This window comes from Dermacentor silvarum, chromosome 6, assembly GCF_013339745.2.
Source record: "Dermacentor silvarum isolate Dsil-2018 chromosome 6, BIME_Dsil_1.4, whole genome shotgun sequence".
Taxonomy (NCBI): domain Eukaryota; kingdom Metazoa; phylum Arthropoda; class Arachnida; order Ixodida; family Ixodidae; genus Dermacentor; species Dermacentor silvarum.
In genome coordinates, this window is record NC_051159.1 from 156907855 (window position 1) to 156926617 (window position 18763).

The 18763-nt window shown below is 45.6% G+C and overlaps 1 protein-coding gene across 4 annotated transcripts in view; it reads left to right on the top strand.

Moving 5' to 3' along the window:
- The first annotated feature begins 743 nt into the window (after positions 1–743).
- The window catches only part of LOC119456287 (hemicentin-2), a 249404-nt gene continuing 231384 nt past the window's right edge, over positions 744–18763 (top strand). For 2 of the 4 annotated variants that reach the window (XM_049669698.1, XM_049669699.1), the window contains exon 1: positions 744–1950. In XM_049669698.1, coding sequence (XP_049525655.1) covers positions 1857–1950 — 94 coding nt within the window. In that variant the 5' untranslated portion in view covers positions 744–1856. The remainder of the gene's footprint in view (positions 1951–18763) is intronic. The other 2 variants (XM_049669700.1, XM_037717977.2) reach the window with 2 other exon arrangements.

The window sequence follows — 18763 nt, forward strand, 5'->3', positions numbered from 1 at the left end:
TTCCCGAAAAAGTAAAGAAAAAAATAATGAGGAAAGATGTCTATCATGACTGAACTTATATATATATATATATATATTGGGAGAAATCGAAGCACGCTAATCACATGCCGACAATGGAGATCGGCGTTTCAAAACTGCTTCTGACGCAATATGGCCAGAATATGCAAATGCATCAGATCTTAACAAAAAATGTACGGTAAGTTTAAGCACAACTGTGCAAATTATTCCTCAGGTTCCCACGAAAAGTCCTTATTGTTGAATTATGTATGTGTAATTAAATGCTTGGGGACTATAATAGTCATCCAGGCTTATAAAGTGCGTTGTCCTACTTTGTGAAGGCTTCCTTTACTGAAGAAGCTTGGAGGAGGACTTTGAAGTTAGCGGATACTCACCAAGGGCCTCGTGCACGAAACAAGGCTTGAAGTAGACACGAATGAGGGGAACAAATGGTGTTGAGAAAATATACTTAAAATGTACCGGTATCACTCACTCACTCACTCACTCACTCACTCACTCACTCACTCACTCACTCACTCACTCACTCACTCACTCACTCACTCACTCACTCACTCACTCACTCATCACATGTGGGTGCTCACTAGGCCGGCTTCCAGCGTCGCTCACTGGGAAGTCGATCGGAGCGCCCCGTCACGAAAGCGTCCGCCCCATCAGCGAGCAAGCAGCGGCAGCGCCTCCTCGCGACCGTTCCACGCAAGCAGCGGCCGCGTCGCTCGCCCGGCGCACCCCGGCCGACGGGAGAGAGCCAAACTCGCGCGCATCCCCCCGCCGCGTGCGTGTGTCGATGCTCGCGAGGAGCCGCCTCCTCGGAGTCCGGACCCGCGCGCGCCGACGACTCCTCCGCCGCTCCGCGTCCGTCCCGTGCGGTGACGGCTGCTGCTGGTGGCCCATTGCAGGACGAAGAAGGGCGAGAGTGCTTTCTTTTCGTTGTTGCTTCTGTCCACCCGTGCGACGTGTGTGAGCGGTTCGCGTGACGCGCGGGGAGCTCCCGCTTGCGTGTGTGTCGGCCGCATCGCCCCTTTGCTTCGCTGTGCTCGACCCGTTCGCGCGATGTGCTTGCCGCCTCGGCCCATCACCTTTGTCCCGTGCACCGTCCGGACAGTGCCGGCGTCGCATCGGTAGGATATTCGGACGATCGAATTGTCAGACAAACGCTGGTGTGGTGGCCATTTATTATCGTTGTTTCTTTTTTTGTTTTTATTCTCTGGTTGAGAAGTTTTCCGCACCATACATCTTTCTTTTATTGTTCTCCTTTGAGTGGAGCAACAGTTTCCTGGTTCATTTTTTTATGTACATAGAATTCAGTCATAAATATGCTGCAAATTTGACATTTGTTCAGTGGAATACGGTCAAGAAAGTGAAATAGCGTAGAGACACGCAGACTAAACTGAGAACAAGTCGGCAGAGATCTAGCGCATCGTCTCGTCACTCTGCGGCACACAGGGGCCAAACGAAGGGGGCACGCATCCTGGCACTGCGGCCTTGCTGACTATATAGCGGAACGGGGTTAAGCATCGTCTCGCCCACAGTGAGCCCGAGGGACGTCTTCATCGAACACGTCTCGTCGAGCGTCGTGGATTTCGCATTCAACAGACCAGGAATTTCAACCATCATCGACCGCGCAGTGAATGTGAGGTGCCCTTGCACTGTTAAGAGAGTAAGCACTCGGGAGACCGCAGGAGCGGGCGCATACTGGTTGGCCTGCGACCTCGATTCAACTCGCGCGAAGTGTGACCATCTCTACGCTAAAGGAGTGAGCGCTGCTGTGTCGTGCGTGGGTGATCCTTTGGCGCTTCGCCGCTGGATGCGTTGCAAGCCGTCCTGCCAGCATCGCGAACATGCCGGGCTTCGCTGCAGTGATGCGCTGGCGGTTGCATCTGGGCTGGCTCGTCGGCTGCTGCCTGTGGATTTCGCGGCCTGCACGGGCCGGTGGTGAGTCGGTCGCCCTTGGAGCCAGGGTTTCGGCATTCTGAAGGCTCGAACTTTAGTTATTTCTTTTCCTCTTTTCTTTTTTTGTCTTCTTTTAAGCAGGAATTATTGAATACCCATTCGGCGAGACTTTCTTGCTCATTGCGTTGCGAAGGATTTATACAAACTTGAAGGAACGTAATGTCTTTCGTATTTCCAAAAAGAGATACAGGAATTCTGCATTTAAGATCACAGGTAAAGAAATACGAATTCAGGATAACGGAATGATGCGGCGGCTTAGTGAACTGTATGGTGGATGAATAACCGGTGAGATTACGCCTGTGCACTCGCCGTACTAGGTCTGAATATATAGCCTTTTCCAGGCTACGCATGAGAGTTAGTTGCTTTCATTTTCTACTTTTTATATTGGAAATACTCATGCACGTTTTGTTTTTCTTTTACTTTTTGTTTGATTATTTTTTTTCGCGTTAGAATAATTCCCGTTGAAAGACTGCTGAAGCAATTTAAGGAGCCTTTAATAAGAAACGAAACATTTCACTTAGGAGAGCCGCTTCTTTATAACTGCCAATAGGTGGCCTCCTTGACTCCCTTCTTAGCACCCTTGCGTACAAGGTTTCTTCCTCTATCGGTCAAAATCATCTCTCGTTACAATACCACAGAAGGGCAGCGATTATGAACTGATCCGATTATTCGAGAAAAAAAAAAGCAGGCCTTATTTTATTTTTACTGCGTTCGGCATCTATTGGCGCGAAATTTAAAGGCACTCTCTCCATGCTCACGAGCACTCACTTATCCGGGCATGTACAAATAAGCAGGAGCGTGAAGAACAAACAAGCAAATACACAGTAACAGAGTTTTAATGCGCTGCTCAAGGCTTCGCCAATCGAACATGCAACTCTGCTCTTAGCTCTCTTCGATATAGCACTGCAGCTGTACCGCATCTCCGGCGTTTATCGGGTCTTTCTGACCCACCGCACTTCGCGCGAGCGACTGTTTGTGATGCCTCCGGGTCTATTTCTGGAGGCTGAGCTGTGTTCGCATTTTCGCCTTGGCACCGCGGAACAAACACGCGTTCCTCTTTCCCGAGAGCTGCGGTGCCGCAGGACCACGCCCGCACAAACCTCGGTGTTTGGATTGCGGCTGCCAAGCTGCATGCCGCTTTGAATCTCGAGACTTGAGGGAACAAAAGAAAAACCACTATGCTTCCGTCTTGTTCTTCTTTTGTTTCTTTTTCTCACGGCTTCTTCATTGAGAACGTCAAAAAAGCTGACTCATTTTTTGTAGCCATTGATAGCTTTCATGACAATTTCTTCACATCACTTGTAGGCAACAAGCCCGCTTTAAGTATGGAAATTTGGGGTGGGGGGCGAGTAAAAAATAAAACTGCTAGGCTTGCGTTTTTCTTTCTTAAATCTCCTCCGCGTCTTCGTTGAGGACGTCGGTGAAGCTAGCTCTTGAATTTCTCGTAGCCATTTATAGCATTTCTCTAATTTCCTAACATTGCGTCTAGCCGTAAATTGTAATCAATTTTAGATTGTTTTAACCAGTGCGCGCTTTGTTTGTGTCTGTTCTGAAAATGTTTACGGAAAGAATATATCAGGAAGTTTGTCTTGGCGATGGCATTGGTACAACGCACGATTGCTTCGAATAAGCCTTAAACATACCGCACACATAACACAAATTGCCTTCAACTAACATGTAGATTTCAGCTCAAGAAACATGTCATAATAAAAATTGTATTGTCTATGTGTTTTGTTCGTTTGCAAATACTACACACCCGCTTCAAATAACCAGTAATGACGTTACCATACGCTTAACACCTCCTATCAATTATCAATCATTTCGCACTCGTTGCAATTTATAACCATGCTAGAAAACCGCGGTGCCGCATGAAGTCAGCATCCATGGAAGTTGTCAGTATCATTTTGCATTCCTGATGGCCGCTTTGCAATGTTGATTTAGGCCAACGCCTTTTATGAGAAAAATTCTATAGCTTCTCTACAGGGCCTCCTGAAGTGCGTTATGCCGTGTTAGCCACCGATGGAAGCGATTATTTCCAAAAGGTCAAAAAGGGTCATGAATAATAAAACGCTGATGGTTCTGCACACCGACTTCTATGAATAATATAATTACGCAATTTTCCTATATAACAAGATTTTTTTTCTTTCTTTTGTGGTCGCTACAATGTAGGGAGCCAGGAGTGAAGCCTAAAATATTAAAGTCTATTCATAGAGCCCTGATTCGGGGTCGTTCTATGGGAATGTTTACGGGATACAAGTTATATAAACGGGGATAAAGTGCATCAGACAGACTGGCTAACTTTTCGATAGGTGTACCTTAGAGACAGGGTGGCCGACGTTTCCATAGGTGGGCCTCTGTAAGGTCCACCTATCGAAACTTCGGTCAGCCGGTCTGAAGTATTTTATCTCTGTTTATACAACTTCTATCTCACAGTGCACTTTTATCTGTGGGCCGCCATCTTGACTTTGGAATATGTGAGCCTATAGTATTTCACTGCGAATGAAATGGATGTTTTTCTTTCTTTCTTTCTTTATCTCTTGGTTAGCCATATTGAACATCTTTAGTGTTTCTGTTTTGTCCTAGTAAATATTTTGCTGATTATTTTGTCTACATGAAGTGTCCCATTGATTTCTTCGCTTGCTAGTGCCTTTTGGTAAAAATTTATTATGTTAAACCGCTTCCAATGAACAAGACTTGCACGTTAAAAGTTTTTGTTATAGCACCTGCTGTTCCTTTCTTTATTTTTTCCCCTTTTATCACTATGAGTAGAGCGGAGGGTGGCTTTCTGAGAGACTGAATTTCTGCAACATTTTCTCCTCATCCCCACAAATGCTAGAACAGCACATCTTTAACAAACCTTTTTGATGACACACAACGAGAGAATAAAATGGGACCTACGACGACAGAACTGTATGACATGCGCCGATCTTACGCACTTCGTTGTGCCTTCCTTCGGTTAGTCCTCCGCTACCGCCATGAGGGTTCGCCAACTCAAGCAATTTGCCACTATAAATTGAAATGCTTGAACCTACGAACGTTTCTTCTTAGAGGAGGAAGACACGATGGTGTTAGCTGTAGGCGGATCTAGCCTTGCATAAATGTAAAGCGCCATTCTCCCCTAACGCATCAAAGAATGTTTTGCCGGGCTAGTTTGACAGAAGCATTGGTTAACGCTGAGACGGTCCAGGTCAGCAACAGCAAAAGTACCGCTACAAGGGATGCAACAAAGGCGCTCGACAGCGCATTTGTTCTCAGTTTGACGGCGTCAGAAGATTGGACGCTAAGCTTATGCCAAGTTTATCGCCACGCGCCAGACAGCTATGCTTTGAGCAGTTTTATTCGCGAAAAAGTCAGCAAAGAAGACGGCGAGTCAGGTTTCCAGCTTAGTCGTGATAGAGGAAATAGGTGATAGTTAAATCTAAAATAGTCGACGCATGCAGCAAACTAACCGCGCGAAATCCTTCACAAAAGGACCTGTCAGGAAACGGAGGCCATCCACGTGCTTTAAACGGCACAACAGATGCGCCGTGGCGTGGAGCTGTTGATAAGGCCGTAGAGGAGCTTATATATTCCCTCGACAGTGAATGCCGCTCCTATATAGACTTGGTTGAGCCACTTGTCAGCCGCCAAGCGACGCGCGCTTCCTGTTCGCGACTCCCTTTATTGCATTTCTTTTCACTTGCGCAAAAAGAACGACGCTTGGTTCTACTCGGCCACCGCGCCGCCTTTGTGCGCAAAGCGGAAAGCTGCGACCGATCCAATGTTTGTCACCCCTGGCGCCATGCCCGGCTCAAATCACGCCTCTTGCGATTGCGTCGCGCCGCCTTTCAATGCGCGAGAAATGCGCATCACATACGGCTAGATATGGACGCGGTTCAGACACCATAGTGATGCCGTCCGGGCAATGGCGTAAAAAAAGAAAAAAAAAAAAAGACTCGCAGCTGAGCAACTTAAGATCTCCAGAATGTTGCCAATATCTTTGCCTCCGCTGTTTAATTGTCTTTAAAGACTGCTTCAAATATATTGTTTTCCCTGGAGCGATAAAACAATGGAATTTTCTGCCAGACTGTTCAGTGAAGATGACTTGATGATTTCACAGAGTTTAATGCTACTACGTATCTTCACGATGACCGATTTTATGTTTCGCTTTCCGTTTCGGATAACGATCCCTGTACTTGGTCCTCTTGGTCCCCGTCAATGTATCTGAAGTGTATTTCTGTAGTACTTTCCACCTTAAGCAAGGTGATGCGATGTATGGGCGCATGCACAAATATAGGGTGTCACTCGGTAAGCTAAATTTAGATAAAACAATGTGTTAATTCCTTTCTCCTTCCATGTATCCCAGAATATCCTTTATAATATATAATTCAGCTGTTTCATATGTTTCTTCTTTCTTTTCTTTTTGGCAGCTACTAAATATTTATTTTGTGTATTTTATGCATACCCACTCTTGTAATGGCCCAACACTGGGCTGACAGTACCAATAAATGAAATTAAATAAATGAAATATCAGCAATAATCAAAGTATGTCCACAAGATCTACGAAATATTTATCACGATTGTTTTGTTTTTCTTTCTTTTATCGGCGCGCATTGATATTCCAATCTAATTGACCAGTTGCGGTGTGAGCCATGTCAGATATGATATGTTAGGTGTGTAAGGTTAAAATAAAATAAGGTTATTTGGTGTGATATGTTAAAGGTTACCTGTAATGGGCGGTTTGTTTGACAAGCCCTGTTTGCGTATGCTAACTCGTTGTTCCCGTGTGCTCTTGTCAGTTGTAGCTTATTTGATTTTAAAAATATATGAAAATAGACCTGTTCTCGAGGGGCAGGTTATCGCAACGTTATCAGCAATATACCCACGCACGAAGAAAAAAAAAATAGAAAAAAAAAACGCTTACCCTTGCACTCGGCCGCGCAACGCTTGAAAAAGCGAAGCTGGGCGATCGCAGCCTAGCATTTTCCGGAAGTGCGCGCGAAGTTTTCATCTTATTACTCATGATGATGATAATTTCTTCTCGCGCGTCTCGGACTAACGGCTGTCACTGCGCGTCGCATAGCGCAGCTTGCAACACCGACACCGCGTTCGAATGCCGACACCGCGTTACACCGCGTTGCAATGCCGACAACGCGTTCCAGCAGACCCGCTGCGTGAATGCGTCTCTTTGTCTCGCTCTCATTTTATTCATCTCTCTCGCTCTCATAGCGCGCAAAACCTCTTCTTCACCTCCCAGAGCACGAGCGTGCGAACGCGCCAGCTATGTACGAAGACGACGATGCTCAAACGCAATCATATGGTTCGCATAAATGCGTGTTCTGCAAGCATAGCTACTAATAATTCCATGCAATAAAGAAAAGAAAAAGTGACGCTGTAGCCTAGTTGTTACGACGCTCGCCTTGGGACTGTGGGTACGCGGGTTCTAATCCCGCCTCAGCAAGAAAGTTTGCTTTCTTTTATTTCTTGATACAAACCACAAATTACGGCTGGCTTAAACAGCTTCGCTGTTAATAGAAAGCGGGAGCACTTAGGAATATACCGCGATGCTTGGCTTTCATAAAATTAGTCAGCCCAAGACTGTGGGTGACTGGGATATATACGACTGCGGTTTTTATCCCTCAGGATCCGAATTTACAAAGCCCTTTGTTCATAAGTAATTTTTGCCATTGACTGTCCGACTTCTCCAATGGTAATACGTTCAGCGTCAGGTATGGCTAGAATTTTCGCCTACGAACAACTCTATCGAAAGTGACTTTTGTGAATATGGGCCCATATTTGCTCGGCGCTGCTAAACTTGAAGTCGCGGAATCATGTCCCGGCCGCTGCGGCTGCATTTCGATGGGGGCGAAATGCATAAACACCCGTGCACTTAGATTTGGACGCGCGTTAAGGAACCCCAGGTGGCCAAAAATTTATCCAGAGTTCCTCACTACGGCGTGCCTCATAATCAGGTTGTGGTTTTGACGCGTAAAACCGCAGAATTGTTATTAGATTTTCTGTTGGAAGGAAGAAACGTAGCGTCAAAGAAAAATAAAAAATAAGAAAGGATGTCAGTATTGAGCGATAAGCGCTCTTCGTAGGCACAAAAGCCTTCTCGTTTACATTCATTTTTACGAATCTTCCGTGCATACCAATGCAGTCCTTGCTTGCTTCTTTTCTTTTCCTTTTTCCATCGTTTCTGGGCTATTTTCCTTTGCTTCCTAAGATGTGCTACGCTATACCTGCCGATCGAAAACTTTTAGACGCCGTGGAAGTACAGTTTACACACATATGCGGAGTGCTGTGTCAACGAACAACCACTCTGGGCAGAGGCGCCGTCATGACCTCACGACAAACATGCAGGCTAGCCCGCGCCACGCTGCAGTTCGCGGCAGGGATATTCTCAGGCTTCGTAAACACCTTCGCATCTATAGGTAGCTGCTTTTTACCCCGCGTCACCTACGGCTTCTCGTGTTTATTTCTCTTTCACGTCTCAGATTTGAAGAGTGCGCGAAATCGAATAGGATATATTGAAGGGCGAGGAAGATGGAACACTGACACGGGCACAAACACACACGCGCAGGAAAAGGATGGCTGCGAAGCGAAGGACAGGGAGAAAACCGAGACGTCGTGACTGAGCTAAAACGAGAGGCAATCAGTGGGGCCAATCTGTCACAGGAGCTAGTGCCGTCGCAGCGCCGAACATGACAGATGACAGGCGGCGGGGCTGAAACGCTTAAATAAAAGCACCGTACGCGCGGTGAGAGAAAAAGATGGAGGATGGGAAGAGGGTGAGGCACGGAGAAGTGGAAGAAGAGCATTGTCTCTAGGGAAAACGTCTCGCTCGCGGATAACGAGAGATGCGTCAACTCATCGACCTTTCAAAACAACGACAGAGTAAAGAGCGACCACGAACAAATATGCCAGACGCATTCAAGGGCGTCCAAGGGCATCGTTAAGTGCACAGCGAAGTACGGTGTATAAGGGAGGCACACTTGTGTGCGCGTTGGCACGATCCCGAGTAGACGCAATATAATTTGGTAAACAGGTTTCGTAACCGAGCACTCAATCGCTTCTTGCCAACTTCTCAAGACTGGATGCACGGTTGACGTCTCTGTCGCTGCATCTATTTACTGCAGCACACCGGCCGTTGATCGATCTCAACGAAGTGCGGCGTGACGCCTGTATGGCGATTAAAAATAAAATAAAATTATGTGAAAACAACACACGACCGGCGATGAACACAAAGCAATAGAGATACGATGCCACCCTTGGCTCACTCATTGTTTTCTGCTGAGTCAGTGCATATTTTGGTTATTGCATGCTCAGCACGGACAGATGGGTTCTTTGCCCCTGAGATAAACAAGCCTGTCTATTTCGCCTTGTTTAGCTAACGTATAAGCAATGACTCTATATTCCTTTCTAGTTTTATGAAATACCGCATTTTGATCGATGTCATGGAAATTTCGGCATGCGACGAAACGTCTCGGCGCATAAGATTATGGAAAAGCCATTCCTTGATTTCCTCTTTCTTTTTCTTTCGATATTTCAAGCAGGAAATAATGGATTACAACGGACATCCTCATCGTGTGTATAAGGGGGTGTCACATGAGAGTTGCGCAGTTTGGTATAGGCTCTACACATGAAATGTTTCACGCATTATATCGACCACCATGCTGCCAATTTGCTGTCATCCTGTACCACTGGCCTAAACAGAGAATCTGAAATAACGTTTATTTGTTTTCAGGTACTCAGACCTTTGACTTCCTGACCTTGAGCAACGCCGGCCTAAAGGGGCATTTGATACTTGAATAATAACCATACATACATTTATTTTATATTTTTTTGTTTCAGTTTTATCGCTTTCTCCGCATGTATCTTTTTAAACATACTGCGGACTCAATGTCCAAGCAGGGTAGGCATCATAATGAGCAGATGATACGAAGTAAACAAATAGACAATGAACAATAAATTATGAAAATAATAGCGGTAAGGAATTCCAGTCAAGTATTGTACGTGGGAAAAAAGAAAACCTAAATGTGTCTGGTCGTGCAAAACAAGGTGTTAGTTCATTATCACGGCGGTGTCGGGTATGCCTAGTCACTAGGGGTGACAGAAATAGGCAGGGTTCAACTGTTAGTTCATTATTAATAAGCACACGAAGGAACCGTAGCCTCAATTATTTTCTTTTTACTTCGAGTGGCTGTTTTTGATCCTCCCGACGTGTTCCGCAAGTGTTTTAGAACACCCCGCCTTAATTGAAACGTCAAACATTTTCACCGAAACACTTCGATAGCAAAGTTTCGAAGTGAATAACATGCAGAAGCGAAAATTATTCACTGTAATTGTGCAGCGATTCTTGCTAGAGTAATGAAGGACGGTATCCAAAATGCATAACAGGAATGGGGCTGAGGAATAGATTTCACGACGGAAGCCCCTTATCCATACTCAAAACAAGTTCCAAGTTTTTTTTTTTTCTCCTGCCTATAGCGCCCGAGGTAATAAGAGCTGAGCTCCAATCTGTTCTTTTCGCAAGGAAATGAGAGGGGAGGATGGGGAGGGTAGATCAGGTGACTGCATACAGTTCCTGCACTCAACCAATTTGACAGGCCCTCAACCAAATATGTCCTCATCTACAGCTTTCGATTTTATTTCTTTCTGCCCGTAAGGTCACTCAGTGGCCATCATTAATCGCCTCAGTTCTCTGTTAGTGGCAGCGCGCAATCCACATAAAAAATTCAGAAAAAAAACAGTAGAGGAATAATTAAGCATATTTCGTAACTATAGTGTTAGATTCCCACCGAATGGGATGAGCGTATTCTCATTCTGGGCCCTTATTATATTTTCTTTCTTCCTTTTTTTTTACTGCGTGTGTTTTCTTTCCTTTTTTCTTTTCTCCGCTTTTTCTTCTTTCTTCCCCTCTTTTTTCCCCCTTTACTTCTAGGTCAAGAGAAACTTGAACCGGTGCTCATTGTGTAAGCTGCGCCGTCTCTAATTCTCGCTGACTCGGTGAGAACAACTTGAAATTTGCGCCGGGCCGTAATTTTACCCAGAGGAAAACAATTTCTCTTTTACTTCGAAACTGAAATAAAAGTCCAAATCCTAGCAATCAGCATTTACCAATCTACACAAAACGTGCATGCAATAGTGCGTGCCTGGAATGAGCGGATCAGCTCTTGTGAATGAAGTGATATATGAGTAGGCGCTAACTGACTGCGCGATGGAAACTCCTTGTTCTACTTAAGAAAAAAAAAGGAAAGATTGGTTTTGGAGACGCATTGTGAAAATTAATTGGGTCCCTGTTGATGAAAAACAAAATTCAACTTGTCTTTGTGCCCCGATGCGCTCAAACTTAAAATACAAAAGTTGCTCACAAAAGGTGCCGAGTTCTACTATTTTTATACGCTACGCAAATGCAAACAGCGCTACTACACGGGGCGCGCAAACGGACAAAACAGAGGAAAGTGTAGAGGACAACCGAAGTAGAGGTATTACTTGGATCTCCATTACAAGGGGAAGAAGCCAAAATGTTAAAGGTATGAACAAAATAAGAGATAGATAGATAGATAGATAGATAGATAGATAGATAGATAGATAGATAGATAGATAGATAGATAGATAGATAGATAGATAGATAGATAGATAGATAGATAGATAGATAGATAGATAGATAGATAGATAGATAGATAGATAGATAGATAGATAGATAGATAGATAGATAGATAGATAGATAGATAGATAGATAGATAGATAGATAGATAGATAGATAGATAGATCAGCAAATCGGCATAATAGGTCACGAGAGCACATGGTGAAAGCGTGCGCAATGTCAAGTCCACCTCGTTCTGACCTGCAAACAAACAAAAAAGAAAAAAAGAAAGGAAAGAAAGAAAGGTTACACAGGACGCAGGAGCGAAAGAGAAAATCTACTTTGCGCCATTGACGTTTCTGCGTTTACGTTACATTTAGGTGAGTGACATTTTATGTATGAGCTTTGCTATGAACTGAACTACATTTCATCATGGTTAGAGACCACTCATGCTTATCGCAGGACATGCGCCGACCATGCATTTCGCATGGGTACCTAGGCAATGTTATGGCAATTTCCTAATATGTGCTCTGTTTCTTTCACTCTAAGCGCTTGCTAAAGCTTTTGAGCATTTCTATTTTTTCTATATTTTTATTTTGTCTTCCCGTTTGGTGTTTTTTATGTTTATTTTCAGCTGTGATTTTGGGATAGCGGGCTCTTCAGAAACAAAACTTCTTATATTGTCGTAGTTATTAAACAACGGCAGTCTTTGCTTCTGACGCTTCGCAGTGGTTAGAGCTGCTTGCTCGCAAACGCGAAGTCGCACGCCGCGAAAGGTCAGTGGCTATGACGTTGTTCTATTGAGCATGAGGTCGCTGAGTTGGAGTCCTAGCGCACGTAAAAGAAGAGAGAGACATAAGAAAAGGAGAAAAGCAGGGAGGTTAACCAGAGGGGAAGGTCCGGTTTGCTACCCTACGCTGGGGACAGAGGGGAGAGGGAGGTAAAGTGACAGGAAAGTAGAGATAGAGAAAGGGAGCACAGATGCACAATCACAGTCGGTCACTGTCACCGCATACAATCACTGCACAGCACAGTAGCACTTGTAGCACTCTAAACATCAGTTCAGGCTACAGCCTCTTGTACAATTCTGTAGTCTTTCAAAACTACAACAGAGCTCTCGTCGCCCTCCACTGCGATGTCTTGTGATGTCTGCATTCTAAAATGGTTTCTTATGGTAACGGTCTTTGGTCCAAGCGTGCTATCGCGCTTGCAAGCGATCGTCTCGGTAAATTGTAGTGAGGGCAGTCACAGAGAAGGTGTTGAACAGTCTCCTCGCTACCACAGTCATCACACGAGGCGTCGTCGGCCCAGGAACAACCTCGAAGAAGGTCCATATTCAGTGACTCGAAGGTAGCACTGCAGTGTTTACTTTCAGCCCTGCGGCGTGGACCACACGAAAAACTGGTATTCGAGATTAGCGAGCTAATCCATACATTGGCTGAGCAAGGACACCACGTGACATTTCAGTGGCTTCTGAGTCACTGCGGAGTCATAGGCAATGAGAACGCCGATAACGCTGCTCGGTCGGCCTTTCAAGGCGATGAAGAGGAGTCGATACCGTTATCAAGGGCAGATGCCGCTGGAAAACTTCAAATGCTCCCCCGCGATATAACGTTCTACGTGTGGAACACACGAAGTTTGCAATGCAACCGACTGCACCACCTAGACCCTTCTCTTCGCCTTCACATCCCAGCACGTAAAAGAAGGTGACCGTAAAAAGAACCAAGGACCGCGTATATGACCTTATAAATAGACATCGCGAATAAAAGACGGAAATATAAGCAAGGTTTGCACAGGGTATATATATATATATATATATATATATATATATATATTCATAATTTATGTAATAATCCAGCCATTCCCTCGTGTATGTTAAGCAGTTGCTGATTAGTGTCAAGAACCCTCCTGATTCAGATCCAATTTTTCTAGCGCTTGGCCGTAGAGCAAAATTTATTTATATAATATTCGAACAGTTTTATGTCGCCGTGATTGCTGAAATGTCTATACTTGAATACTCTCAAATAACTATAAATCTGTTGGCCTTGTTGAACAGGGCACGCGCGCTTAAATCTATATGTTGCTGAAGTACCGAGGCAATGTACAATATATACAATTGTCGCCTAGTCGCAAAAAAAAAAAAATTGCTTCACAAAACTGCTTAACTTTGTTGAGGCCCTCATATCGTATAGCCGAGGTTCGTGCAGAGAGCACGAATCTCCGGGGCGCAATATCGCTTCAAAGAGCCGCCCCTATACATCTTTCGAACGCCAGGAATTTCCTGAACGCACATAAATTTTGACGTTGCACGGAGCAGATGAGAGTATAGCCTAGAAAAAATAAAAAGAAGGAAGAAGGGAACGAAAGAAGGAAAAAAGAAGGGCTCCTGTCGAAATCATGGGAGCGCGAGGCCCGGCATGTCTGACCTCATCAAGTGGAAGAGATGTGCGCAAGCGACCGCTCTGAACAAGTGGCAGCGGGTTCCAGGGAGGAAGCCAGACGATGCGATGCGCTCACTTTGACGATAGCGTCGAGTTTCTCTCGCCACCCACCCTCTTCTATATCCGAACGCTACGTTGGCTCCTTCTGAAGTAAGAGGCCTGCATTTCAGCCCTCCGCGCTTAGCGCGCACGCTACACGTTCGTTAATTACGACATATGGCTCCATCTGGCGCTTCATCGCGTTGCAATCGCGAAGTGCCTCGCTGCGCAGCCGGTAATAGGGACGCGCCGGCGAGCGCTGCGCCGTAGGCATGTCAACTTTGGCCTTTTCCTTTAAAGCAACTCTTTCGCTCTGTCAGTCAACTATACACCCAAGTTTCGCGAAATACTTCCACCTATATATAGATTGTGCGCTGAAGGCGCAGTTGCGCAAAGCGGCTGTGTACTGAAGTCGTTCGTTCCAATTTACATCATCTTGTCACGAACACCGCTTCACTGCACCGCAGTAGTAGTGTTTTCATAAATGTGAAATTCCATAGTCACCACATTTGAAGGTTCGTCGCAAGAACCTTATATACGTATGTAATAAACCATACAGGTTCAGTCAAGCATCATCGTCCGCGGTAACCTTGTTTTTAACGCGGAAAGAGCAGATACAGATAGTGATAGACAGATAGGAACAGAACAGCGACAGAAAATGACAGTGTTCTTGCAGTACACCACCAGAACAGAACACTGTCAGAAAATGACAGTGATGGAACCCGCAGCCATCGCGCTATCAAGTAGGAGAAATATCAGTAACAATAAAAATAGACAGTCAAAACGATTCCGTTATACAATGATAAACAAGCAAACGAATATGCTATGAAAACCGCGAATAAGTACAGAATTTTTAGTAACGATCCGTATAATAAGACAATTGTGGATTGACAAGAAAAACAGTTTAACAGCGACAAGTTGAGACCTAATTTGCGCAATAGAGTCAGTGCTATGAAGTGTTGTCAGAGGTAAACTGTTTCGTTCAGAGATGTTGTGAGGGAAGAATGAATATTTAAACGAATTTCTTTTGGTGCAGAAGGATGTTAATGATTCTGCATGGCGATGTCTTGTTAGTGGCGATCTCAGTGATTTTAGGTATGATTCAGGACGAAGGTACAACTTGTTATATTTCAGTAAAAATGTCCCGAAGGTCATTATACCTGCCTGTCTGCGCTAACGACATGGCTCACGTTGTCTCGTCCTGTCCCGCCATTTGTTTCTCATCTCTCTCGCTATATCCACATATTTACGGAATTATGTACCAGCAAGCTTAGGTCTATACACTTTCGCCTTATAACCCTGATAAAATCTATACCATTTATGCAGCTTATTTCATGTAAAACTGCGACTGTTCTGGACGTTTACATGGTCGACGGGCCCTATACTCGCCGATGCAGTTCTTCACCGCCACATATGTTAAAATCACGCATGGAACACTCTCATCCCTGCAGTCAGTTACAGCTGCATGCACCGTACGTGTCATAATACAAACAGTCGACGCAAGCAATTAAACGAAGCGAGAGAAACTCGACACCGAAGACGTTGTCTCCTCTCGGCAGCGTGGAATCATCTCCCAGTTGAAAGAGCGCATCGTGCCACCTTCGCTGCTTTTTTTTTTCAGATTCCTATTTCACGTTCTTGTTTACAGAGCCGCCTGACGCAAGACGCAGTAAAGTGTCGGAAATTGGAGATTCGTGGGAGCACTGCTATGTTTACATACAGTGTTACGTTCCTTGCTTTCATTTATCTTTATATGATTAGGGATATATATATATATATATATATATATATATATAACGACAGTGGTAGGGTTGCTTTGGCTTGCTGAGCCCACTTGTGGGGCTTTAGCTTAGCGCTATCCATTACCGATCTGTACCTAAGCTGATTACCCTGCACATGCGATACGAAGCCCCAGTGCAGCCAACAATCTCTCCGACAGCTACTACGTTACTCAAAATTGATTTCTGACGCTCTCTGCATTGCGTCATCACGCCAGTCTGAAATTATACACCACAGGCATGCAACGCAAGCTGCAGTCGCTTCGCAATACAGCGCGCGTTTTCAACCAATACTCTAGCTCGCCATAAGCGATAAGCGAGACAAGGTTTATTCCACCTGACACGAAACCCTGTTGTCGCTGTCAGGCTCTCGGTAGAAGCATTCTTTTTTTAAAGGTGCTCCTACAGTATAGCTTGACCTGCCGATAGCATCCTCGGGCAATCCGACAATACGCGACAGTGTTATACGAGTCGTCGGTAAAGCTCGCCGTAATGCTCTACTAACCCAGCCCGCCTCGTTTCCTCAGTTGTAGTCAGACCCGGCGTTTCCTGTTAAGCGATTCATAGACCTACGTTAGATGACGGAGCCACTGCGATGCCGGCGTGCGAGGGCGAGTTAAGTACCAAGCGGTCATCAAGGCTGTTCGCACAACCGGACGAGAGGCGCCAATGTCGCGCCAACTGCCGAAGCAGCGGCGGCGAATGTATACAGCGAGGGTTCTTTACAAGAGTTGGTATATACGGCTCATCAGAGAGGTCACCGCGGAGTAACGTCGTCACGATTGCAATTTACGACGACTCGGAGCTTAGGTCCCCGCGTCCGCGCCAGAGTGCATGCGCGCCGAAATGTCGTAGTTTCTTTAGATGACGTCCTCGCAAGTTCACTAGTGCAGTACTTTGACAGGGCCCTCCCTCGCACATGTGAGATGGTGGGATGAGAGGGTGTTTGGGGAGGATTGGAGAGGCGCGGGGCGAGGGAGAGGCGTAGCTGTGCGGTGTGGAACCCTTTCCTGCCGTTTCTGCGACGGCTGCTGGCTCGCGCTGGGTATGGCAGCTCGGAATCATGATTAATGCGACGCCCGCTTCCGAGTCGGGGCAGAGGAAGCGAGAGAGAAAGCGGAAAGCACGGGGGGAAAGAAAACACGGAAAGAACAAAAGCGTCAGCAAACCCAAAGTCCACGAATGAGGAGGAAAGCAGCTTGGGGTGGATGGCGGTACGGGAGAAAGTGGAAGGCTCTCTTCCGAACGGGCTGAGCCGGTGGCTGCTTCATATATTATAATCGCTTTAATGCGAGTCAGCCTGGACGGCCGCTGCTGCGCCGTACGTCCCACTTCCCCCCTGTTTCTGCGAGCGTGCGGTGAAGCCAGCGGACACGGCAGGGCGACCACGCGCCGCTGCGGTTCTTTGTCGCGCGGCGATAAAGGCAAGAACGTTCGGCGCTTGGCGACTCTGTGTAGTTTCATTGCTATGCTGCGCGTAAGCGCGCCGATGGCTTTGATTTTTTATACTTCTGTCTGTTCTCACCGGGAGTGTATGTGCTCTGCTTCTTGTTCATCCTAATGTTGTTTTGCTTCATTTTCCTCGTGACTGCCGTCGCGTCGGTATCGGACTTGATGACACGTCATCAGCCTCAGTTGGTTCTTTCTTTGGTGCAGGTCACTTTTGCCGGTTTCATTTTTCTTTTTCCTTGTCTTACTTCGTGCTCAGAGTTTCCGTTGCGATATACAGACCTTGATGGAAAACAAAGTCAAGTTCCACGCTCGGACGTCGTTCCGCGATGTGGATAATTCGCAAAAGTAGATGACGTTTGAAAGTAATGGAGTCTGAAGGCCTTTCAGTAACGAGCCGCTCTGCGCATGGATTCTTTTAGCCATCTGTATGGGGGGAAACGTTTGCTTTGCGGGTTTATTTTGTTACTTGTTGCTGATTTTCGTAGGCATTGCGCAAATAAGGAAGCAGAGACGCTTCCACTACTGTTGTTTTTGTTATCATTGATATATATACATGTATAATTTTTCGCAGTGTAGCATCGAGTACAGCGTTTCTCTGATTGCGGACGTTACAAGATGACAAGAACTTGTTACGGGGATTCCCATTATTGTCTTGAGGCTCTTCGTATACAGCTCGCATGTCGCACAGCGTATAAGTAAACGGAAATATAAGTCTGTCGTTTACATCTGCTTGTGTTTGTCTTGTAAGCTGTCGTGCGTTCCCACTCTTGATTTAGATTTGCATTTGTTTCTTCAACACTACAGATATCGGAAGGTCACCAGAGCACATGTAAGAGCACCTCAAACGCAATGCGCTCAAAACACAATGCGTTAACGAAAGCGTAAGTGGCATCATTTGACTATCAAGGTCAACAGCTTTTGGCTACCCAATACTGTGTCTGACTAACAAAATTGATCTTCCCTTGCTGCTTACTTCATGTACATAAAGTGTGTTGGGATTCGAGATCCTCAATACTCACTGGTACTGACGGTGCCTTGCACGTTTCACAGGGTGTCCGACTGAGGTGGTAGGTTTAAACGGGCCCCAAAACACTTTTCATCGAAGTCAAGAAATGCATTTGAAGGTAAAATAGAATATTTCAGATATACCTTCCAGCGAAAATGCGTTCAATAGAAGCTGAGTCATCGGCAATCATAGATTGCCTGTGATCCCCTTCGCGGTGCTCGCGCTCTTTTTTCAATGCCTTGCACTTGTATGGTTCACTTGTATTCACGCATCTCTCTTACCTCTCATGCTCACCCTCCATCCCTACTTTCTTTTTCTTTTGACTATTCTTTGCGAGGAGGAGAACACAAGAGCACGCTGGCTCAGGTCGGCTGACCGCTCTCCCTTTTTCATAAACATTCTCGGCATTGGGAGCCCAGTGCAAGCGAAGTCCTGAGACAAGACAATTATACAGCTGCTGGAACAACTGAAACAAATTAAACTGTGGGGATTTAACCTCCCGAAACTGCAC